The following is a 25,218-nucleotide window of genomic DNA, read 5'->3' on the forward strand; positions in this document are numbered from 1 at the left end:
CTCCGTAGGTCGAATATGCAGGCTGCATACGTCACAAAGCCTGGTTTATTTCAGTTAACTATGCAGTCGCAATTCATAATCATATTACAACAATTTACGTTTAACTAAGTAAAATAATAAACTTATCAATTGTTAATATTCTGAAATAAGAGGATGCAGCCTTCAGTTTGATAAACAGCCTTTCACAACGTAGATGACTCTCTACTGCCCCCTGTCTTTAAAACACAATCATGTAAAAACTGAATAGCACCCATCTCCCTCAAAACTTGAATCAGTTTTCACATAACCATTAAGTACACATGTTAATGTCTGATCTTTATTAAACGGCCACTGTAATGTCTTTTAACACGTTCCTGTTGGGAAACCCAAAAAAGATTTTTAAACAAAATCCTTCTCACTGACTACACAAATCAAGGAAAATGTATGCACAACATAAGCATGGCAATGACACACAGAGAGAGAGAATGAAAATGAATAACAACAGGCTGAATTATCAAAGATACCTGCGCCCGGAGCCAAAGCGTGTACCAAGCAAATGAACAGACGCTTTGCTCTCTTGTTATTCATACTCGCCGTGCAAGCGGCCTTCGTCCTGCACGAAATGACGTTCCTGATAGGATGCTACTGTGGAACCTGATTAGCTGGGAAAGCCAGTTCGCGGTCTGACTGATCAAAGTGGACGCGCCGCGGAGAAATAAACACATGTAGTGTTGAAACGCATATGAGTGAAAATATCTTTCCGTAATTTAAATTAAAGTCTAGCTACTGTTTCGAGCGCACAGGTTTTTAGGTGAGATGTACAGTATGAGATGAGACACGACACAACGCAGCAGTTTGCGAGGAGGATAGCATTCGCACGTTCAGAATTGTCTGATTTAGGCTACTGAGGTGACCGACAGAAGCAGGGGTTTTCAAACTTTATAATACCAAGGACCCCCCCAAATACAATGAAACGTTTGAAGGGACCCCCTATCTAAAATATATATGTTTTTATGTATAACGAATATAATTGGCTACAGTTAAGAGTAATGCTGGATGTATAAACTATTTATTTGTACTGCAGCAGCTTTGACAATAAATCTTGTGTCGTAGCAGCGTTACAAGAATATATATTGCCAAGAAGTGAGTGAGATCGACCACTGTAATAAAACATTTTCTTGGGACCCCCAGTTTGAAAACCCCTGTGATACGCAACACCAAGTGGTTTTCGACTTGCCAGCAGATCACAATTTAGCATAGTAATTGGTCGAATACAAGTCATGTTTCATTTACTCTAATATACAGAAGGTATTCAAGCAAATAAAGAGGCTTCGTATATGTATGGATGTTTAAGTGAGCTCTTAAACTGATCTAGGGCCTCTTATGCTTTGAAATAAGACAAATGCTGCGTATCATTGAAGTCCAATCCAAATACGGTATTTACGGGCTGGCGGCTTTAAAAAAAACGGCTCAGACCTGCATACAAGATAACACAAGCAGTAAAAACAAACATTCGGCAACTCATAAACCAGTACTATGCCAAATGCAACACGTTACAAAAAATAAAAATGCGTCGGAGGATAATTCATAGCTAGCTTATTAAAAGGCAGCATTATTTTTATATAATAAAGTTCAGGTAAACATCCCCATGTCAGCTTTATGTATCACCTGCGAAATAACCGGCCAATGAGAGAGCGAGCTGAAGACCCGACCACTGCGTCTTCTCAAGCATCATGGTTGACAAAGAAAGACGATTTTACAGGCGTGAGTGACATTCATCATGCGTTCGCCACGTATAGTCCACATCAGATTTAAAGTAAAGCAAGCTCACGTGAAAAAACAAAAAAACAAAACGTGAATCGAGCGTAGCTTCCAAGGCCTTGAGTAGAAAACGCACAATGAAAGACGGCAAGTGACGCATCACATATTGCACCGAGTCCCGCAGGTTTGTATAGATCCAATCGTATAGCTTTGACATATTTACATAAAGTACAAACTCCAGGGGTGACCATTTTAAAAGAGAGTTTTTGCTCTGTCCAATAAAAACACGCTCAATTATTTCATTTCGGCTACGTTCGGCTGGAACATGCTCATCTTTGTGTGTAGTTCCTTCATGTTATATTTTCTTAATTTTGGACAGACTGGATAAACGATCTCCGACAGAGTCCTCCGTTCGTCCAGCTGTGGCTCTCTGCTTTTGCTGACACAGGGTCCAAAGGGAGAGCCTGGCTCGGGTGCAACTTTGTCCTAGCACAGCTTGAGCTTGTAGGCAGAGACTTCCATTGGCTCTAGATTGACGTAGGAGTCGTTGGAAAGCGGAGGCTGGGAGTGCATCAGAGACAAAGACATGGGCTGCAGCAAATGCACGTCCAGCCCACGAAAAAGTCCAGAAATGGAGAGCTGGGGAAAGAGATAAGAGATTAAAAAAGTCAACTATAAAGGAAGAATCTGCTAAGATAAGTTTCCTCTCTGACCTGTCCTTGTGTAGTCGTACAGTTAAAACCGGGATTTTGAGCCTCCAGACCACAGTCCAGCCCCAGGCGATGAAGTAGGAGAGCCGTGTGGGGAGATGGAGAGTGAGCGTCCTGCTGTGCAACCATATCAAATAAATGTCAGCAACAGAAATGCATTTCCTAGTACCAAGTATCAGGATACAACACGCGTCCGTATAAACACAGTAGTGCCACATTTTAAACCAAACACAGCAGGCGATTTTGACACATGGCTTACCGAGCTCTGGATGCTCCTGAGGTTCAGCAAGTGGAAGTCACACGGCACCGTGCTGGCCAATGGGGCAAAGGTGCGAATGGGGGGTACGCCGTGTTTCCTGGGCAACACGGGCAGTGCCAGCACATCGTGGTTTAGGATGGCGGAGGTCATGTGACTGAGCAGCGATGGGAAACTGACCGGTCTGCTGTCTGCCATCTGGAAGATCAAGATACATTAAGGTTTGTTTAATAAACTCGTATTTACATAAAAGAGATTTAAGTAAATGTTCACCCGAAAAATAAAATGTGCATATTTTACGAAATGTTAGTGGCTCCATTCACTTATATACGCCGAGCATCAAGTTAATACAAAATGAAGGTGCGTAAATAGTGACATTTTTATTTTTGGGTGAACGTATAAATAGACTCAACTACCGGTCGACATGTTTTCCTCTCGTACTCTTAAAGGTTGGGGCATAACAGCACACAAGGACACAGCGGATGGTTGACGGCCTTTGACATCTCAATTCAGCAGGTAACCCGTGGCTTGTTGCTATGGTAACATAAAGTGAACTACAAGGGGTCTTAAAACTGCTATTGCTACAAACCTACTAATCTAGTACACACTTCACCAGTGCATTAGTCATGTTACCTCTTTTTTGTGGTCTCCTAAAATACCAGCAATGATTTTGTTTATGACGTTGGTGACTTTAGCATAAGAGCCGAGAGGCTGCATGCATGTGAGGATAAAGCAGAAGAGAAGTACAGTGGACAAACAAAAAAACAAAGCTCAATATTTATTTAAAAAAAAAAAGAGCACAATAACTCATTACTTACAGAGACCCGTATTTTTACAATCTTTCAGGCGACAGCTGGGATTAATATAGATTTTATTTAAAATCATTCAAAATTAATCTTAGCTAGCGGAGAGGCGTGTTAAAACTCCAAAACCCATTAAGCAATATTACACACTTGACAGCTTTAAGACACACTAGTCTTAGGATTACACCCTCCCCGGAGCTTTCGGGTAAAGCAGCTCTCATGAGAAACAACACAGTGCCCCCTACAGGTGATGGAGAGATTATAAATCATTGACTTAATGTACTTCTTTTTTATTTGAATCTTATTTTAACACATACTGTGAGGTCAAAGACAAAAGCTTTATTCAGATTGATCGACCACTGTGCGCTTGCAGGAGTGCAAATGCACAGATCACAAATTGGCCTACTGGGTAATTTTTAAGAAAGACCTATGAACTCTACTTGACAAACGTTTTTTAGCATTAAGTCCTTAAAAGTAAGTGAAATATTCACATGCACAGTTGCATAACTGGTGCATATAAGACTTGCTTACCGGCGTACTTGTTGTATTGTCCATTTCAACCATGATATAAAAACTAAAACTGTGGTTGGACACGTCAATCAGATGATCTTGTCCTATTTAAATATGCTGATTTTACAGCGCTTCATAATTGTGCACAAAATCAGCTTTTTGTAAATCAAGCTTATCACTTCTTACAAAGTATCCTTATCTGCCCTATGCTTCATTCAGAAGGGCTCATCCCTACGCCCTAAGCCTCCCGAATGGTTTACCATCCCTCGTAAGAACTTAGAAGGGATGAGGGGTGTAAGGGAGGTACCTCGGGTGCACACTTTGTATGCCGGTTGACAAAAAAAATACGATTGGATAAGTGGGTAGTAGTTTAGTTAGTTTGTTTTGATTTGTGCTCACTTTGGTGGCACCATTGTCAATGGATAAGACTTGTTTTTAATTTTAGTTTTGGCTACAGGATGACTGCAGGTGAAATTATTAATTTGTTGTCATGCATACAATAAACTTTTTTCAGTTTATTGGTCTAATGTATTCATAAAAGTGTACCTGTGCAAAAAAAATCACAGGGGAGTGACCATCAGTTGCACCATAGGCTGTATAAAACATGGCCGTAGTGTCCGTGATGTTACCCATAGGCATTTTTGAAGCCCAAAGTGGGTGGAGCCTACCGTTCCCATTTTGGCAGTGCATCATTATGAATCTCTTGCGGATAACCAAAAATGGGCAAAGAGGCTGAAGGTGTGTGGAGCTGAGGTGCTTGGTTGCCCCCTAGCTCGGCAGTAGTGACGGCAGCGGCAATCAACCTGTCACTCAAGTGGCCACGTCCTCAAATGGCATTCCACTTTTTTTTGAAAATATGCTAATTTTCCAGCTTTTCCAACATTTGATTCTTACAGTTTTGGAATCCATTCAGCTGATCTCTGGGTCTGGTGGTACCACTTTTAGCATAGCTTAGCATAATCCATTGAATCTGATTAGACTATTAGCATAGCGCCTAAAAATAACCAAAGAGTTTCGATATTTTACCTATTTAAAACTTGACTCTTCTGTAGTTACATTGTGTACTAAGACCGACGAAAAATGAAAAGTTGCGATTTTCTAGGCAGATATGACTAGGAACTATACTCTCATTCTGGCGTAATAATCAAGGAGTTTGCTGCCGTAACATGACTGCAGGAGGCGCAATGATATTACGCAGTGTCCGAAAATAGTCACCTGCTATTGAAAGTAACCAAGGGGACTATTTTCGGCTGCTGCGTAATATTATTGCACCTGCTGCAGCCATGTTACGGCAGCAAAGTCCTTGATTATTACGCCAGAATGAGAGTATAGCTCCTAGTCATATCTGCCTAGAAAATCGCAACTTTAAATTTTTCGTTGGTCTTAACTACAGAAGAGTCAAGTTTTAAATAGAAAAAATATTGAAACTCTTTGGTTATTTTTAGGCGTGACGCTAATGGTCTATCAGATTCAATGGATTATGCTAAGCTATGCTTAAAATGGTTGCGCCAAACCCGGAGATTGGCTGAATAGATTCCAAAACAGTAAGAATCAAAGGTGGAGCTGGAAAATGATTGTAATTTGTAATTTTGAAGGCCCCTTTGAAGTAGACAATTTTGGGCACTTCGATTGGATGCAACCTTCCAATATGGGGGCCATTATTGTTTTGAAATATCCCATTTGGAATGCTCTGAAAATCAGAACTCACCTTTGCGCCGTTGCTCCTTCTCTCCAACAGAAGCCGAAAGCGGTTGGCAGTTCGCTTGTTGTCCTTAAGACCCTGTCCCAGACCCCTGTTATCATCCTGCATCAAGCGCCGGTCCAGAATCACCTCCAGCTGACCTAAGATAGAGGGAGATAAATAAAGAATGAGAATGAAAGAGAAATAAGACTTGCGTTACACTCACTTCATCTTCATTATCGGATTTGTTGCATCAAATCAATATGGAAGAAGAGCTTTGTGTCCCGCTATTTGTGTTTTCTCTCTCGTCATCTCTGATCCATAAAACCTTCTGAAGGGTACTCAACGATACGGGTTTAAAATGTATTGGTACTTTGGAACCGAGTCAATACCACATTAAAGCGACTGTAATGATATAGGTTTTCAACAGACTTAGTAGTATAGACTTCATGTGGCTGAATTACGAATTTTATTGAATGGTAATGGTTTGGCACATGCAGTCATTGCACCAGAGTGATGAGTCACGTGACCTAATTAATATTAATGAGATGAAATTTGTGTGAAGATTGGAGTATGAAAGTAGAGTTGGGTAAATGCTATTACACTAAGTAACAATTGCTGTTTAAAAAAAAAGTATGCAATTGTGAAGTTGCACTTGTACCTTGTGTAATTGTCCTACTTACCACTGGCCAAACTGGTAACCCCCAATGCCTGTGCCGCATGGAGGGTAAGTCTGTACTGACTGTCCTGAATGTACGCCATAGTGGGCATGGGGTAGAAATTACCCTGTATCGGAAGCTTCTGGAAGTAACGTCGCTGTTGAATCTGGAAAAATTATGAAGAATATGTTTGTTGGTTACAATAATTGTGTTTACATGCACTATGTTTTATGCTGCATTTACACCAACCACGGTAGAGGCATGAAGCGTGAGTGATTTCAATGTTAAGTCAATGTGAAGACGCGCGTCAGGAGGTCCCGCGGCGCGGAAGATGCGTTCGGCGCGGAAGACGTGTTTCTGCCTCGCTCGCGCGAAAGGCGCGAACTGAGCGTTGTGTGCGGTACGCGCGAATGGTGCTTTTTGTGCATTTTGCGGTTCACGCGAATTTGCGGCTTAAGCCTGAGTTGAAAGATTTGAACTTTGCCGGATTTTCACACCGCGTTAACCAATCAGGAGCCTGCTTGCTGCTGTTGCGGCAGCCCCGCCCGGAGTCACTCATTCAACCAACGCTTGATATTGTCCATAAGCAGTCACCCGGAGCTATACGACACAAGTTCTTATTTCTACAGACGAGACAGGAATAAAAAGGACTTCGCTTGTAAGAGTGTCAGTGAGGACAATGGGCAACCTGGTAAGTTGTAATACACATTTCACTTTTGAGTCACGTGACGTTTATCGAACATCGTCGTTTATTTTCCCCCTATAGTAAGGTTACCAAATACAAACTGGTAACTCTCTCGATAAATGCACAATCAACATCAGTCATCTTGCAAACAGCACTTGCATAGCACTTGCCCCTACCACAAGAAGCGGAGTTTGTCTCTGACGCGCGTCAAATGCTTGCTTTTTCCGCGCGTCTACTCGCTGTACACGCGCGAATGCATCCAAATTTTTCAAGCGGCAAACCACGCGCGGTAGATGCGATTTTGACGCCTGAAACGCGGTTGGTGTTAACTCAGCATTAAGGGGTGTACACATACCAAACGCGAATTCAATGATTTGCACGAGCAGATAACATATTAAGTCAATGCAAAGACACAAATAGAATTGAACTCGCACTGGGCGACGTGAATGACGCAAATTGGGTGGCGTGATTGCCACGAAAACGCACTATTTGCCTTAAACGCATCTAACGGGTAAAGCGTTGCTTCGCGTTTGGTGTGCATGCAGCATTATGCATCCTATGCTTAAAGGACAAGTTTGGTATTTTTGGCTTAAAGCCCTGTTTTCAGATTGTTTATGGTGAAATAAAAAGAATTTTCGCGTGTTTGTGTTTCATCTCACACCTCTACAATGGGTTTAATGGTGCACTGGAACAATCTTTTCTAAAATGCATTAAACTTTCGTTTACAAAGATGTGAAACTCACCGAGTGGTCAAGGGTGTTCACTGATATGCTCACACAAAAATGGCTGCAAAAGATGCTTTCCAACAGCTGTTTTAGCATTCATTGTTAACTTGTGGACCTATTTTTCCAAACGCCTCACACCCGTACATTCTTCCGCTTAGAGCTTAAATAATAGACACTCCAGCCCAGGTGGTGGCGCTAATCCGCCATTGCCAATTGCAAGAATAGAAACAAAGTTCCCGGCGCGGAGTAATACCGTACCTCACAGCACATCTAATACAAGTCAATGGAGTTGGTAAAAACTACGATAAAACCTGTTGGAATGCGTATTTTGCAGCGATTTATTTGTGTGAGTATATCAGTGAACACCCCTGACCACTCGGTGAGTTTCACGTCTTTGTAAACGAAAGTTTAATGCATTTTAGGAAGGATTGTTCCAGTGCACCATTAAACCCATTGTAAAGGTGTGAGGTGAAACACAATCACGCGAAAATTCTCAGGGCAGCCGCAAATGTCGAAATTTCAGTCAAAACCGTTCTATTTCACCATAAACAATCTGAAAACAGGGCTTTAAGTCTAAAATACCGAACTTGTCCTTTAATAAACTGATAACGTGTGAGGTCATTTAAACGCATAAAACGTTATGGGAAGCCCATAAACGGCTTTAGCAAAAAAACTATTTCCAAGCTTCTCTGTGAAATACTGCTCTGTGTAGCAAATAAGGGTGTCACGATTTCGATTTTAAATCGAAATCGACCGAAATTAAGTCACAACTTTGAATTAAAAAATTGGATCGTTGATGCTGCCACGCCCCCATGTCACGTCAGGACGGCTTGCCGAGCAAGGGAAAAAACTCAGAGGTGCCTTTCAAAACATCGCTCCAGCGGAACGAGATTTATATTTTAAACACGAGGGATGTATTGCTACAACCCCTTGAAATGGATATCATAAACAGGATTACTTCCTAGTGATCTGAATTCGGACAGAGCGCAGCTCTCTGCACGTGCGCGAGAGTGAGAGAGGCGCCAAGATGCATCAGGTTATATTTTAAACAAAAGGCATAGTTTGCCTCAGTTCGCATGAAACGCATAAAACTGAACAAATACGTAAGGATTACTACTTTAGTTTATGTTTAGACTTCGGAGAGATGTGCAGCTGCTTATGATTCTGGATTTATTTTTAGATGCTAGGAGTCCAAGACGCACGCATTAAGTTCATGTGCGTGCAAGAAGGAATCCTCTCTCTACAAGCTCTCTCGCGCAAAGTGAAGCCCACAAACCCCCATGCGAGTTGTGCAATGTGCATGTTAATGTGAAACTAACTATAATAATAAATAATGGCATATCATTTTTGGCTTTAAAAAAAAAAGAAGTAAAAAACTATAATTGAATCGAATCGTGTCCTTAGAATGGAAAATGTAATCGAATCGAGGATTTGGAAAATCGTGACACCCCTAATAGCAAATGCCTCTCCTTTTGAAAGGAGGTGATGGCGATTTACTACTAATCACGAAACCGGCTTTACTGATGAGATACGCATGAGAATCACAGTCGATTTATCGCCCGCCCCTACTCCCAATAATTGCTGAATAATCAGGATGTTAGACAATTCAAGCTTCAAGTGCACCAAGAGCCTGACAGACCTGGCTTCATCCATAAAATGAATTTATCCTCTTACGCAAAAAATCCAACGTTTGTCGGAGAGCCGGGTGAGCTTTACCTGAAACCCATTGAGGTCTGTGTAGAAAGTGTCTCCACTTTGAATGTCGGTAACCAGGCGCATGGCCAGCTCCTTGTTATTCTGGTCTCTGATGTCCACCATGGTGGTAATGTCCAGAGACAGACCATCCACTCCTGCAAGAGCCATACATCATAATCGAATAAGTGATAAAGCAGGATATCCTCGCACAAGTGACAGATGGATGGCTGAAGGATCGAGGGATTACCTGGAACATTATGAATGCGGACCGTCTGTTGAAAGTGCTGGAAGTAAGTCGTGACCTCGGCGAACAGCGGCCCTTCTAACACCCGAACGACCGGAGCTTCTCTCTGAGAGTAAGGCTGAGAAGAAAACAGAACGGAGCGTTAACTCACCAAACGCGTCTGATAAAGTGCTTTTCATCGCGGGGGGAAGATACCTTGGCATTTCCATCCGGTATGAAGAGATAAGCTCCGCTCTTGTCTTTCGAGGGTCGAGTTCCGTATGTCAAGAACTGAATCTGTACCCTGACCTCCTGAGGGTCATCTTTACGCCGAATACTCTGATGGAGAAAAGAACGAGTGCGCAAAATGGATTTAATGAGGGACACAATAGCATGTTAAGTCATTTACTGTTTACTACATAATGTAAAGAACCATTTCTTTAATATTGAGTGTTGATGTAGAAAAAGACTTTTGATGTTTTACTAAATGATCTCACCTCAAGCAGGCCTGTGGTTCCAGAGAAGCCCAGAGTAAGAGACTGGCTCTGAATGTAGAAAGGTTGAGAATCCGACATCTGGGATCGCACGGGCAAAGGGTCCGAACTTCGTATGCTTTGGCCCCGCCCCGGAATCCTTAGTAGCGTATCAGAGCGCAGGGTCATGGGGGAGTCGGCAGAGTCATACAGGTGAAAAACAGCCAATCCTAATGCGGGCAGTCGTGCCATGAAGGAAGCCTGAGCAGAACCAAAACAAATCCATGCAATAAATTCATTTAGTCTGAGCATACGAGGGCTGCGTCCAAAGGCGGCTGGTGCAATGACTTCGGCGTCATAAAGGCAGCTCCGGGAAACGCATTTGGACAGTCTTCATAGGCAGCGTAATGGAATTCAGTTTGAAATATACACTGAGAGGACCTTTGTAATAACTAATCCCATATTTGAAGAGTTTGGTTCTAAAACACGATAAACGGCATTAAACAAAAAAGTTATGTCAAAATCAGTATTGTATCTGGTTAGTCTTAAAAAGTAAATTCTTAATTTTACGCAAAATCCGATATCCGCCGTGTTATTCTGTCAACTTTTCTCCCTTTTCACAAAACGCAATAAAACGCCAGTTCTCCTTAAATCCACTCAACAAATCACAAACAAATCTCATTGTGTAGTTTGTTTAGTGTGTTGTGATTCGATAGCAGCTTAGCTTGCCGTTAGCTTGGCTGGCGACTGACGTATTCCTGTGGGCGGAGTTTAGTCAAAAAACTGTTCTACTGACGTCATTAAAGCAGGAAGCAAAGCGCTGTAGTCCAAACCGGCCCTTCGCTGTAGGCTTTGAAAGGGGAATTCTGTTAAAGAAAATATATCGCCTGCCAGTGAACTTTGAACTTTTCATTTTACAGGTATTATTTTTGCTATTATAGCAACATTACACACTAAATAGGGTTTAAAATGGGATCAGAAAGAACATGACCTTTAAAACTTAACAAATGGTAAAACAACAAAGCGGGGTGACCTAATACTTTTGCACAGTACTGTATATATAATTATTATACACTGTAGACAAACATAAATGATGTTAACAAATACTGTATTCTGCTCTATACCCGGGAGACAGGAAATAAAGCAAACATTGGATTCGGACGTGCCTTTAATGCCTTCCTGCCTTGGAATGCTGCCTCCGAAAGCAGCATTTTAGAAAATTTGGACGCAGCCAATGTGTTATGAAAACAAAGAAACATGGTATGAGTTTTTTTTAATAGTTTTTGTCTCTTGCCAATAGTTCATGACTCGTACTGTGTTTTGCATATCTTGTGGTGTGAGTTTTGCTCTGTGTTAAGTTTCAAATACACTTTGAAATAATGTGCCTAACGTGAAGAAACCTTAAAGGGATAGTTTACCCCCCCCCCCCCAAAAAAAAACATTTCTTTGTTTTGATGAACACAAATTAAGATATGGTATTTTCCTACTATGAAAGTCAATGGTGCTTCTGTTTCCTGCTTCAAATAACTTCCTTTGTGTTCAGCAGAACAAAGAAATGTATACAAGTTTTAAACAACATAAAGGACAGTTAATGATGACAGAATTTCAATTTTTTAGAAACTCTTTCTTTAACAAGCACATATAGATTAGTATGGATTGTGAAATTATATGTAGTTTTGCACAACCGTACCTGGTAAACCTCTCCGTTCATCTCGACTGCGGTCACCCACTGCGCGCTGAGCTGCACCGGTAATGTTTGTCCGTCTTCTGTAAGCACCCTTACCCGAGGTGAATTCACAAGCACCGTAACCAGACACAAGCGCTCCTGCTCAATCGGGTTAAACAGTACCAGATACCTGAGGAAGATGATGAAGATCAAGCCAATATTAAGATAAAGGATTTGGTACCTCTTTAAAGAAAAATTGCTCTCACAAACAATGACACTTTAATTTAAACAACACACACACACTTAACAAATGTTGGTAAAAAATTACAATAATACTTAAAAAATAAATTATTATTATTATTCAGTCTTTTTGTTTCTGAAATTCCCACAGGGGACATTTTTCCATCGAAGCACTGAATATAAGCCATTCTTTTTTTTTAAAGGATCGTTTACAATAATTCTAGTCGATTTTAAACGCATGTACTTTTAAATATTCCTCTTATTTCCTTAAAAATGTAGACGAAGGATCTGACCTGGGAGAAGATTCTAATTCGATAAGCGTGCGCTGAGGAAGAGAATCATGTGTGGCCCGTCGATCATCCTACAGAGACAGAAAAGGTCAGAGGTCGGCCATTTTTAAAAAGTGACACTCGTGTTAAAATAAACCAGTGCTGCTGCTCACCGTCTCCAGGAAAGGCTCTGTCTGATAAAAGCGATAAACATCTTTGTTTTTCATTATTAGAAAGTGGGCTGCATTAATGATCACCCGCTTCAGACCGACCAGGGCACGCAATAACCTGCACAACAAAACCAAACATGAGACACTTACCCACCATAAGCCGTTTATCTGAACAACACTGATGCCATTTTACAAATAAAGACCCAAGCTTTTATCCAGACACCTGTTTCCATAGTCGATGACAACAATCTCTTTGGCGGTGCCCGCGATGGCATCGTGGTGCTGAAACAGCCCTACGTTTCGCCTGGCATCGGTAAGCAGAGAGTAATCCGAAGTAGGGTAACGTCCTTCTAGGCCCGCGTGCCGTGCGTGTGAGACCGCCAGGCTGTAAAGGATCTCCGCCCCTCTGTAGGAAACATAAGAAACGAGAATAAACCTAAGCATCATTGTATCACTAATGATTCGAAAAATAATTTGTGTTTATAATAAAACAGCTAGGTTGCAGCTAGAATCCAGGGATCTTAAACTTGAAATGCAACACGCATATGTAGATTTCCCATGTGTATTACTACCCATTTAAGGTGTGATTAAAAAACTATAGTGTCAAACCACTACATAATAAACAGATAATTACATCATGCCGCTGCCACAGGTGAAAACATTGGTTGGATTAATGAGAAAAGCTCGTCCGCCACATGGTGACAGAGACCAATCGTTTTCATTACTCCTTGATAATGCCACAGAGAATCGGCCTCCGTTTAAACCATAATTTAATCTTGGCTAATAAAGCCAGACACTTGCCCAAAGTTGCCAAAACGCAGAATTGAATTAAGAGAGTTCAGTGCCAGCCTGTAAGTGCAAATTTAATCATGCAAGACAATTAAAAATAAACAGTACTACCTAAACATAATCGGTAACATAAAACTTATTATCACAAAGGTGCACTAATCAGGAACTAACCGTAGATGAGACTCTAACACGCGGTCCAGGTTTTTGTAAAAGGGCCGTGAGGTGAAGTATCCACTCCAGTAATGATCCTCTCTGTCCGCATAGGCGAAGAAGTCTCCGCTGAGCACAGGATAATCCGGCGGTCTCATCCCCTGGGCAACTCCCTTAGCCTTGTATAGAGCGCTAAAGTAGTCCGTCAATGTTGCAAACTGAGCCTAAGGGCACAAAAACATGTCTTTTAGCACAATTTTAATTCAAAATCAAATCACTCTTTTTAAAGTTGCAATCTTTGTAGATGTTATTCATTCTTGCACAATGCGGAGTTAAACACACTGTGATTGGTTAAGAGAAAAGATCTTGATTTTGCTCCAATAGCTCAGCACTGATTATAGTTATTTAAACCAGTAGGTCATTACAGTCATAGTGTGGATAAAATGATGTTTTGTTTTCTTAAAGGGACAACATGTAAGGTTTGTGCATGAAAATATTTAAAAAATACCAGCACAGTGTTATATTTTTTCATGGGCGGACTGGGACAAAAAAAAAACGTCACTGCCATTTTGAACCAGACCGGCCCCTCACTCGATAATGCACACATTTTCGGTCCTTTTGGTCTCTTGAATGTGTATACCAACCATGACATAAAACATTGTGCCAACCATTGTGCCTAACAACGCCCCTTAGCTGTTATAAAATGCACTTCTTGGGGTTTATTGCTTTAATAAGTTTTATAAATCATTATTGAGAACAAATTAATTTACTGAAAGCTACCAGAACAGCCAAAAGTGTAACCAAAGGTGTGGACGGACATTGTTAACATGAGAAGGAAACACAGTTTTTGGATATACTGTCCAAAATCAAAGCTAATTTTGTTTAAACAAAAGGGAACAAATGAAACGTTAAACTAAAAAACTTTTTTTAAAAGATTTTTAAAATCGTATTAACACAAACTAAGCCCTAAATGTAATTTCATTACTTGTGATAACAGTTCTGCCTTCTCGTGAATTCTTACATTATAATTTAATCCACAATTTACACACATTCATTCTTTATCTTATACTGTATGCTATAAACATTTATGATTTCTATTTGCTTGACGGACAGTCACTGCAGCAAGTGTTACATGGCAAATAATCTAAATGTCACTTTTAAATTAAAACTGCAAAATTGACCTAAAGTTCAGTAGTTTGCTAACTGTCTGTATTTTTTTAATATAAGGATGCATTTTTTTTTTAATGCAGCTATTGAAACAATATGCATTCATGTGTTAAGCACTGTACAAACGCTAGACTCCTGCCTTCTGTCATTTAATTGGTTGGAATTCTGCTTAGCTCTGTAATGTTATTGGCTGGAACTCACATTCGTCTTAATAGAAAATCGATTTCTTTTATTTGATTGGTTAAAAATCCTGCTAGGCGGTGTTATTCGATTGGCTGGGAGTCGTTTATGACGGTTTCTGTGAACAGAAACTCCTGCAGTCTTTCATTTTGATTCGTCAACATTTGGATAATAGCCTATGGGCCGCAGAGTGTGTGTCAAGGGTAACCGGTGGTTACTCTTGCACTATTTTTTATTATTATTATTCTTTACGCCGGCAGGACGTAAGGGAAAGGGGTTGGTGCTTTACAATGTGATTGGGCCATCCCAATGTCAATCGGGCACTGATCAACTGTCTGGATTTATAAGCCGGTCAGAAACAATAATATACAGATAAAAAAAAAGTGTCGGACTCTGGACTTTCGGCCTAAATAGCCCCGCAGCCCACCGGGAAAATGCCCGGTATGGCAGATGGCCAGTCCACCCATGTATCTTTGTTCATCATGTGTACTTACATTAAATGGATAGTTCACCCAAAAATTAAAATTCTGTCATTTACTCACCCTCATGTTGTTTGAAACCTGTATGTGCTTCTTTATTTTGTTATTAACACAAATGAAGATATTTTGATAAATTATGGTAAGCACACTGCTACTGGTACCCATTAGCTTCCATCGTTTTTATTTCCTACTGTTAGTTCTGTCACGGTTATAAAATTTGGCTGATGGTTCTTAATTGTCGAATAAATCATGACGGTTATGGCGATTAATTTGTTGTGATTATTTTTATTAATTTGTTTGCAAGGTTTCCTGGCACTAAATATTAATACACATAACAAATATTTAAAAATAATTATGTAATTAATATTACATTAAAATGTAATCAAAATAAACTGACTACAACAGAACAAGCCTTAGTAGTATCCTAATAAGGTCATATTAATACTGGACCACATGTCTGTAGTGGCTACAAAAGATCAAAAAAGCATCCTTCACTTCCCTAAATTTGTAATTGCTGTTTTTGAAACGTAGATGTTTTACATTTTAGTTCATACTGCTTATTAAAGTTTTTTTCACTGTATTGAATGGTTGCAATTCCTTTGCAATGTATCACGTTACACTGTCAGTAAAAAGTGTCTCGTTTATACAGGCGCTGCAGCTCCCCCTTGTGTTTTTTAGAGAGATGTGCAATCATAGCTGTGATCTGAAATTATCACGATGAGGTCAAACAATCGCGATGAGACGATTATGGAACTATGGAATTTAATGGGTACCATTAACTGTATGCTTGCCAACATTTATCAAAATATCATTTTTTGTGTTCAACAGAATAAAGAAACTCACAAAGGTTTATAACAACATGAGGGTGAGTAAATGCTGACAGAATTTAAATTTTTGGGTGAACTATCCCTTTAACCCAAATGTTTGAATGCAGAGAATTAGCTCTGTTCATAGGCTCACTTCTTAATGACATCACATGGGCATATCATCGGGTTCCACTTACTGTGGTAGAAATCATAGATGTGTTTGACTTCCTGCAGCGCTGTGCAGACCAAATGGCAGATGACATCATCAAATAAGAGCGATTCAAAGCAGTAATGTAATATGCTGATCGACGTACTCAATGCTGCATGTTGAAGTAGTATTGTAACGTCTGGCACGCCACTGTTTTGTTTTTCTATCAAGCCACTTTTACGTATACCTCACAAAGCATAGTTTATTTACATGTGTACAGACGTTCGATGCATGTGCATTGCGACAAAATACAATGCATCTCCTGGGCTACGTACTACAATCTCCTGCAGGCGCATGCACAACATACACATACGAATTATGTGCGTTTACAAAAACCCGGCGCTGCTTGTAAGCCTACCCTCGCATATGCATAAAAATGTGACTATACTTCTAACTATACTTCATAACCAGAGTTTGAATTGAATACCCACCAAATGCGGGTAAAAATCAGCTATAGTGGGTAAACTTTGTCAAATCCCTAGCCAATTTGGCGAGGTTACTTTTTATTATGTTCAATCGTTCATTTCTTTGTAAAGCTCATGTAAGCCAAATCTGCACAGTTTTAGTGCAAACACTTTAATCGTCATCATGGTATAATAAATTCAACATTATTGAGCAGCATGTGCATAAATATAAACATACCTTCACGTGCATTTCCGGATGCGAGTTCATGAAATCAAACAGTTTCTGGTAATTTAAGTACTGCTGGTCCCACTCCTGCACTTTATCGTACCGAAAATCATCTCCCAGAGGAACCAACAACACTTTGCTACGGAAAAGCTTGGACTTCTTACGATACTGATCGAGCAAGACGGTAGCCCTGTAAAGCAAAACACACTTGCATTTGCAATTCGATCTTGGAAAAACCTTTCTTAACACCTAAAATGAAATGCTTCTGGAAAGTTTATGGTTTACCCATAATGCCAGCATGGGATAGGTACTAATTGCAACAAGCTTGCTAATATAATGGTTTTGTAGGTCTCGCCGTGCAAAGCGAAAAATGGATTTGGACCCAGTTCAAACACGACCCATGTTGTGACACAGCTGGTGCCAGCAAGGTTTTATTGACCAACACAGGAAATTAACCCACATTCGTTCGCTAGCTTAACTTCACCTAATCAAATTCAACCCCTTATTTATCACCCTCACCTCTCTGCCACGTTGGCATCCGTGATGGCTCGGGGTGGCACCTTCCATGGGCAGTTGACTCTACTGCCCGGGAGTCTCTTGAAGTCAAACTGGCAGCAGATCTTTGGGTCGGGACCGCAGGTATGAGGCACATCGTAGCTGTAAAATGGCATCATGTGGCAGAACATATCCGTGCCCGATTCTGGATCTGGAAATAAAGGAAATTAAGCTCTACAAAATTGGGTTTGGCACGACTCCTTGGCAAGGTTTCAAGAGCATTTGCCAAAGGTTTGCGATTTCTGAAACTTTCGTTAGACATTTAAAGCCTTTCTAACGTTTATTAAACAAAGATGAGAAAAGCAATAAATCTTTTTATAACTACATTTTCTATAAAAAAACACATTTATTTAGATGACTAACACTAAGCAGGTGTAATAATAATAGATGAGCTGCTTACAAAATGAACACACTTTAAATTTAGGTACGGTATGTATTAGGTCTATTATTGTATAACAGTTTACCAGTATCACGTGTACCAAGGCATAAATAAATATTAATTTTGTTTGGGTTTTGTAGTAATGAAGAGCTCTCACCCCATGCCTGCCTCCACATGAACTCAAGGCTCCGTGTAGCACTAAAATGCTTCTTGATGGAGTAATGGATCCTCTGGATCAGCATGCTGGTCAGGTTGGCCCGTTTTAGCAAGTAAGGCATTGTGGCACTGTGACCAAATGGATCCACTGCCCAGGCCGATCGAGGGATCACACCTAAATCACCAAACATGGATTTATAAAAAGGGGGGGGGGCACTTTGTATTGACAGAACTTAATCAATAAATTATTGGGGGAGTGGGATCGTAAGTCTCTAATAGCAACACCAAAGTTCATACCTAGATTTTGCTCCAGCCACTGATGGCCTTCAATGAGTTGATCGATCATGGCAAAATAGTGAGCAGTGGCCTCGTCCGTCATGACCCAACCTCCTGTCACCATCTCCACCTGTCCACCGAGGATCAGCCTAAAAGAAAGAATTCAGACAAATCTCACAAAGAGCTTTAGAGATTCCATATCCATCTGACATCAGATCATTTATGAGGACTCTTAAAGGGATAGTTCAGATAAAAAAAAATAACCCCATGATTTACTCACCCTCAATATGCATGATTATCCTTTATTAGAAGATCACAATCTGAGTTATATTAGAAAATATCCTGGCTGTTCCAAGCTTTAAAATGGTTGTAAATGTTGCTACAGATTTTTAAGCCCAAAAAGTCCATCCATCCTTCCTAGAAGTAATCCACACAGTTCCAGTTGGTAAAATAAAGGCCTTCTGAGGGCAATGATACATTTTCGTAAGATGAATATCAATATTTATACTTTACAAAAAACAAAAAATATCTTCCGGAAACAACTGACACAACATTTATGGGAGAGTGCGTTTTTGGCGTAGGCCATAGCGCCTTGTCTCTCTCATTTCCACGAAGCCTTGTATGCTACGCCCCAACACCTCGTACGCTACGCCCCATACGCCTCCTACGCTACGCCCCAACACCTCGTACGCTACGCCCCATACGCCTCCTACGCTACGCCCCACACGCCTCGTATGCTAGGTCTTTATTTAGGCCTTTATTTATGCTACGCCTCGTACGCTATGCCCCACAAGCTACGCCCCACACGCCTCGTACGCTACACGCCTTTATTTACGCTATGCCCTCGTACGCTACGTCTTTATTTAGTCCTTTATTTATGCTACGCCCCACATGCCTCATACGCTATGCCCCATACGCCTCGTACGCTATGCCTTTATTTAAGCTACTTCTTTATATAGTTCTTTATTTATGCTATGCCCCACACACCTCGTATGCTACACCCCACATGCCTCGTACGCTACGCCCCATACGCCTCGTACGCTATGCCTTTATTTAAGCTACTTCTTTATATAGTTCTTTATTTATGCTATGCCCCACACACCTCGTATGCTACACCCCACATGCCTCGTACGCTACGCCCCATACGCCTCGTACGCTATGCCTTTATTTAAGCTACTTCTTTATATAGTTCTTTATTTATGCTATGCCCCACACACCTCGTATGCTACGCCCCACATGCCTCGTACGCTACGCCCCATACGCCTCGTACGCTATGCCTTTATTTAAGCTACTTCTTTATATAGTTCTTTATTTATGCTATGCCCCACACACCTCGTATGCTACACCCCACATGCCTCGTACGCTACGCCCCATACGCCTCGTACGCTATGCCTTTATTTAAGCTACTTCTTTATACAGTTCTTTATTTATGCTATGCCCCACACACCTCGTATGCTACGCCCCACATGCCTCGTACGCTACGCCCCATACGCCTCGTACGCTATGCCTTTATTTAAGCTACTTCTTTATATAGTTCTTTATTTATGCTATGCCCCACACACCTCGTATGCTACGCCCCACATGCCTCGTACGCTACGCCCCATACGCCTCGTACGCTATGCCTTTATTTAAGCTACTTCTTTATATAGTTCTTTATTTATGCTATGCCCCACACACCTCGTATGCTACACCCCACATGCCTCGTACGCTACACCCCACACGCCTCGTACGCTACGCCCCACACAACTCGTACGCTACGCCCCACACAACTCGTACGCTACGCCCCACACGCCTCGTATGCTACGTCTTTATTTAGGCCTTTATTTATGCTACGCCCCACACGCCTCGTACGCTATGCCCCACAAGCCTCGTATGCTAAGCCCCACACGCTACGGTCCACACGCCTCGTACGCTACACGCCTTTATTTACGCTATGCCTTCGTACACTACGTCTTTATTTAGTCCTTTATTTATGCTACGCCCCACACGCCTCATACGCTATGCCCCATACGCCTCGTACGCTATGCCTTTATTTAAGCTACGTCTTTATTTAGTCCTTTATTTATGCTATGCCCCTCACACCTCGTATGCTACGCCCCACATGCCTCGTACGCTATGCCCCATACGCCTCGTACGCTATGCCTTTATTTACGCTACTTCTTTATATAATCCTTTATTTATGCTATGCCCCACACGCCTAGTACGCCACGCCCCACACGCCTCGTACGCCACGCCGCACACGCCTCGTACGCCTTGCCCCACACGCCTCGTACGCTACACCCCATACGCCTCGTACGCTATGCCTTTATTTACGCTACTTCTTTATATAGTCCTTTATTTATGCTATGCCCCACACGCCTAGTACGCTACGCCCCACACGCCTCGTACGCCACGCCCCACACGCCTCGTACGCTACGCCCCACACGCCTTGTACACTACACCCTATGTCTTAATCTATGGCTTACACTGGAAACACACTCCCTCGTAAACACATACTGGTCTTTATTGGATGCTAGATATTTTAGTTTGTAAAGTGTTAAATATTGATATTTTTCTTTAAAAAAAATCACACTGATTGCCCTCAGAAGGCCTTTCAAAAACCCACTGGAGCTGTGTGGATTACTTCTGTGAATGAAGGATGGATATTTTTTGGCTTTAAATCAGAAGCACCATTTACTACCATTATAAAGCTTGGACAGCAGACATTTTCTAATTTAACTTCAATTGTGTTCGTCTGAAAAGGGTAATCATTTGCATCGAGGACGACCTGAGGGTGGGTAAATCATGGGGTAATTTTCTTTTTTGGCTGAACTATCCCTTTTTAATAAAACAAGAGTGATGTACCAGAGCAGATGGCTTTATTAAACTTCCTACAGATTATTTGATTGAGTAGATTAATGAATTAAATCAAGCGAAGAAATAATGTACTGACTTGCGCATTGCTTCTTGTTTATGGACGTCAGCGCTTTCCCACCATTTGGCGAAAAAAGAAATTTCAGACCAAATAAATTTCCTGCGAGGGTCTTCTGCCAGCTTCACCACCATGTTGTTTAAGATATGCTGAGTCTGATCGTTATAATACTTGTCAAATGTCTTGACCCATCCTGTCATAAAAGAAATACAGTATTAACTTAATTCAGAAAAACTATTCAATGCAAAACTCAATCAAATAAACATGATTTTTGTATTTGTCTACGGTTGACCTACAAAAATTGATGTCATTGACTGACTAAACTAAAAAAACTTTCAAAGCAACCATTGCTATTCTGCAGCATTTCGGTCCCCAATGAACAACTTGATGAAAATAACACCATCTGCTCATTATTCAGAGGTGTTGCTGGGGTGTGCAAAAATTTGTCTTTGTGTCAGCCAAAGCAACAACAGATTGGTGGTCACCCTGAGTCTCTCTAACAGAAAGACATTTAAAACTGATAAAAACTTTCAAGTAAATTATAAATTCAACACTCAATGAACATTAAACACCAGTGATAAGGTGTCGACCCAAATAAAACAACAAGGAATTGGGTCACTGACTTCTAGGTCATACGACCTTGCATGTAAAATACAGCCTAAAGTCTTAATCTGATTTTAAGATTTAGATCATCAAAGTTTGATTTCAGTCATTTATAGTTTTACTTTAATATTAATCTTTGATATGACCTTACTCAATATTAAAGTTATCAAGGATATATTTTTACATGCAAAATGATTTTATGTAAAAACCGGCAATCACTAAAATGACTTCAGACGGGTTTTCATCGGCAGGATCACACATGCCAAGAGGTGTACAAGAAGGTTTGCAGATGTATTTGTCCAGTGGGTGGAACTAATTTAGTTTTCGGGAAGGTTTTCCTGACGTTCTGTGCAAATTGTGCCAATGATGCATAACGGCAAGCCGAGTAAATGACCCAGTTTACCTGCACGAATCTTTCAATAAACTGCACTGGTGGTTCGATTCTGAAATGCTGCATCAATGACAGAATAAACAAAAAATGCTGCAACCTTTTTTGTAAAGATTGAAACGTATATAGCTTAAGATTCTTATTAGCTTAAGAAAGATAAAATTGATCATTATGTCAGAGGTTAATATGTCAACATTTCACAACACTAAGGAGCTGTTTCGCGGACAGGATTAAGATGAATCCAGGTCTAGCCCTTAATAACATTAGGATATTTAAGTAGTTTTTACAAACAAACCTTACAAAAAACATTACTGATGTGTGTATTAAGACAAAACAAGGTCTTTGACATATGTGACCCTGGACCACAATACCAGTCCTAAAACAAGTCACGGGGAATATTTGTAGTAATAGCCACCAATCCATTGTATGGGTCAAAATGATCAAGTTATTTTTGGTGTCAAAAATCATTAGGATATTGGGTAATCATGTTACATGAAGATATTTTGCAAACTTCCTACAATAAATATATATAAAAACTTTATTTTTGTGAGTGCATGCAGTTGCTAAGGACTTTATTTGGACAACTTTAAAGGTCACTTTCTTCCTGATTCCATTTTTCAAACTTTAGTTAGTGTGTAATGTTGCTGTTAGAGCATAAATAATACCTGCAAAATGATAAAGCTCAAAGTTCAATGCCAAGCAATATATTTTCTTTAACATAGGGTTCCCACACCTTAGTTAACTTTAAATTCAAGGACCTTTCAAGGACTTTCCAGATCCAATACCCTCAAATTCAAGGACTAAATGTGGGGACACATTTCAAGTGAGAGCAAGGTTACATCGTGTTACCTTTTAAGATAAATTGTTACAGTTCCTTTTTAAGGGAACTCGCGCTGCGTCACTGCGGTAACACTTTGGGGACGCCTCCAGGGGTAAGTGTGTCTTAATGTGTATATCAAATTCAACCAATGGTGAGGCTTAACGACAAAGACAGGGTGATGCGGGAGACAGGAAGTATATCGCTATCTGAAATATTGCCAAAGACGGCTTTACAGGGATTCAGGAAGTATGGCAAGGGAGACACAGCGCCTCGTTCCCTTCTCAGGGAACAACAGTTACATACATAACCCGAGACGTTTTTCATGTGTCAAACACAACTATGCAAAAAAGCATTTTGGTATGAATGAAGCATTTAAAGCGAACAGTTTAGCAAGTGTGCTTAAAAAGTCTAGACTTTTTATGATATAATCCTACACTACACAGGGAATAATATGGATTTTTTCCAGAAAACGTCTTGCATAAAATAGATTCAAGAACTTTCAAATGACCTGTATCTATGTATAATATTTTCAAAAACTTCCCAGGGTTTTGAATTTTGTCGCCCAGATTTACAAACTTTCAAGGATTTCAAGGACCTGTGGGAACCCTGTTAACAGAATTCCCCTTTTAAAGCCTACAGCGAATAGGTGGTTTGGACTACAGCTCTCTATTTCCCGACTGAATGACGTCAATAAAAGAGTTTTTGACTAAACTCCGCCCACAGAAATGCATCAGTCACCAGCTAAGCTCAAACGGCTCTGCTAAGCTAAGCTGCTGTCGAATCACAACACGCTAAACAAACAAAATCAGAACTTGTTAAGTATTTCTGAAGGAGGGACTTCATAGAACAAGGAAAACATCAGCCCGTTTTTAGGACAGTGAAAACAGCGCTATACAGATAATAAATTGTGTGAAATATATCTGGGGGTTTTTACACGTGAAATATGAACATGTTATTTTGCACAATTACAACAATTAAAAGCTTATTTATTTCAGAAAATTGACCCGTTTTGTGGTCCAGGTTCACATATTTTAAGATTAATGTCTGTGCAAGCTGTTTTCAGTAAAAATCTCCATGTAGTCAAGAATTTTATCAGTTTACCGCCTCAGCTCTGACCATAGATACTGTATGAATATGCCAATTTTTCCCCACCTCCACTCTTTTGCACCACCTCGGACCATAGATATACATGTAAGTATGCTACATTTCAGACATATAACTGCTAAGTTCGGTTTCACACAATGCATACATGAACTGCAACGTTTGCAGCACTAATCTTTAAGCGCTGATGTTAACAGGTTGCAGCACAGATTGCAGTGTGCAATCGTTTCAACGCCGGGTCTATGTGGCATCCATACATATCTATGACAAACGACTGATCCAACTGTGATTATGATTGGTTACATGTTTGTGGTACTAGACTTAAGCTCAACTCAAACTCAAACCTTACCTGGATCATTATGAGAATGAGGGACCACAAACACTTGCAATGGTTCTTCATCCCACTCGCTGGGGTCGTAAGTGATCTCAAAGCCTTGCTTCCAAACACCGCCGTCCACATTATCAAAGCTGAGCAGCGAGTAAACATCCAGCATCTAGAGAGACAGAAGTACCATCGACCAATACTGAGGTATGTAATGAAAACGTTTTGCTGGTCTCAATTGGTTCTGTCATGATGGCTTTATAACTCTACCACAATTCTCAAAGTTTCACAGCTGTCAGAGAATTTAACATAGATATCACATCGCTGGTCATGTTGTGGAGCTCTTGGTAAACAAATCGGGTCTCATGACATCTTGATATGATTGACAGATAACACAAGAACTGTATTCAGTGTAGGTGTGATAGCCTGAAGCACAACATCATACCCAATGGAAAAGCTTTGACTAAAAGTCACTTTTCAAAACTTGTCATGTCTTTTTTTCTATGTGATCAAAATATTTATGTCCTTTACATTTAAATCCTTGTCAAGTATGTAAAAATTCCAAAAATGTTATAAAAATAGCAAACCTGAGTAATTTGTTCACCTTTTTCCAATTTCTACAGTTCTGGCTAGATGGGATACAGCTGTGCCCTTAATCTTGCAAGATATTGGGTTTAGGGGTAAAATGGCTAGATGGGATACAGCTACAGCCTAAATCCCATAAAATGTTGGGTTTAGGATTTGGTTTGGCGGTAGGATAAGGATAAAAACACAGCTCATCTGGCGAGATGTC

The 25,218-nt window shown here is 40.6% G+C and overlaps 1 protein-coding gene across 4 annotated transcripts in view; it reads right to left on the reverse strand.

The window, feature by feature from the left end:
* Positions 1–294: 294 nt before the first annotated feature.
* The window catches only part of man2a2 (mannosidase, alpha, class 2A, member 2), a 33,426-nt gene continuing 8,502 nt past the window's right edge, over positions 295–25,218 (reverse strand). For 2 of the 4 annotated variants that reach the window (XM_065297656.2, XM_065297655.2), the window contains exons 5-24: positions 24,453–24,597; positions 21,213–21,384; positions 18,302–18,429; positions 18,006–18,179; positions 17,434–17,620; positions 16,927–17,104; positions 13,466–13,668; positions 12,729–12,911; positions 12,509–12,623; positions 12,360–12,427; positions 11,851–12,016; positions 10,185–10,421; positions 9,904–10,026; positions 9,712–9,826; positions 9,486–9,619; positions 6,384–6,525; positions 5,728–5,861; positions 2,710–2,904; positions 2,454–2,567; positions 295–2,379 (exon numbers count right to left, since the gene is read on the reverse strand). In XM_065297656.2, the coding sequence (XP_065153728.2) occupies positions 2,227–2,379; positions 2,454–2,567; positions 2,710–2,904; positions 5,728–5,861; positions 6,384–6,525; positions 9,486–9,619; positions 9,712–9,826; positions 9,904–10,026; positions 10,185–10,421; positions 11,851–12,016; positions 12,360–12,427; positions 12,509–12,623; positions 12,729–12,911; positions 13,466–13,668; positions 16,927–17,104; positions 17,434–17,620; positions 18,006–18,179; positions 18,302–18,429; positions 21,213–21,384; positions 24,453–24,597 (3,066 nt within the window). In that variant the 3' untranslated portion in view covers positions 295–2,226. Of the gene's footprint in view, positions 2,380–2,453; positions 2,568–2,709; positions 2,905–3,339; positions 3,418–5,727; positions 5,862–6,383; positions 6,526–9,485; positions 9,620–9,711; positions 9,827–9,903; positions 10,027–10,184; positions 10,422–11,850; positions 12,017–12,359; positions 12,428–12,508; positions 12,624–12,728; positions 12,912–13,465; positions 13,669–16,926; positions 17,105–17,433; positions 17,621–18,005; positions 18,180–18,301; positions 18,430–21,212; positions 21,385–24,452; positions 24,598–25,218 lie in introns of all 4 variants that reach the window. The other 2 variants (XM_065297659.2, XM_065297658.2) reach the window with 2 other exon arrangements.

The sequence above is a fragment of the Paramisgurnus dabryanus genome, chromosome 23 (assembly GCF_030506205.2).
Source record: "Paramisgurnus dabryanus chromosome 23, PD_genome_1.1, whole genome shotgun sequence".
NCBI classification, from domain to species: Eukaryota; Metazoa; Chordata; class Actinopteri; order Cypriniformes; family Cobitidae; genus Paramisgurnus; species Paramisgurnus dabryanus.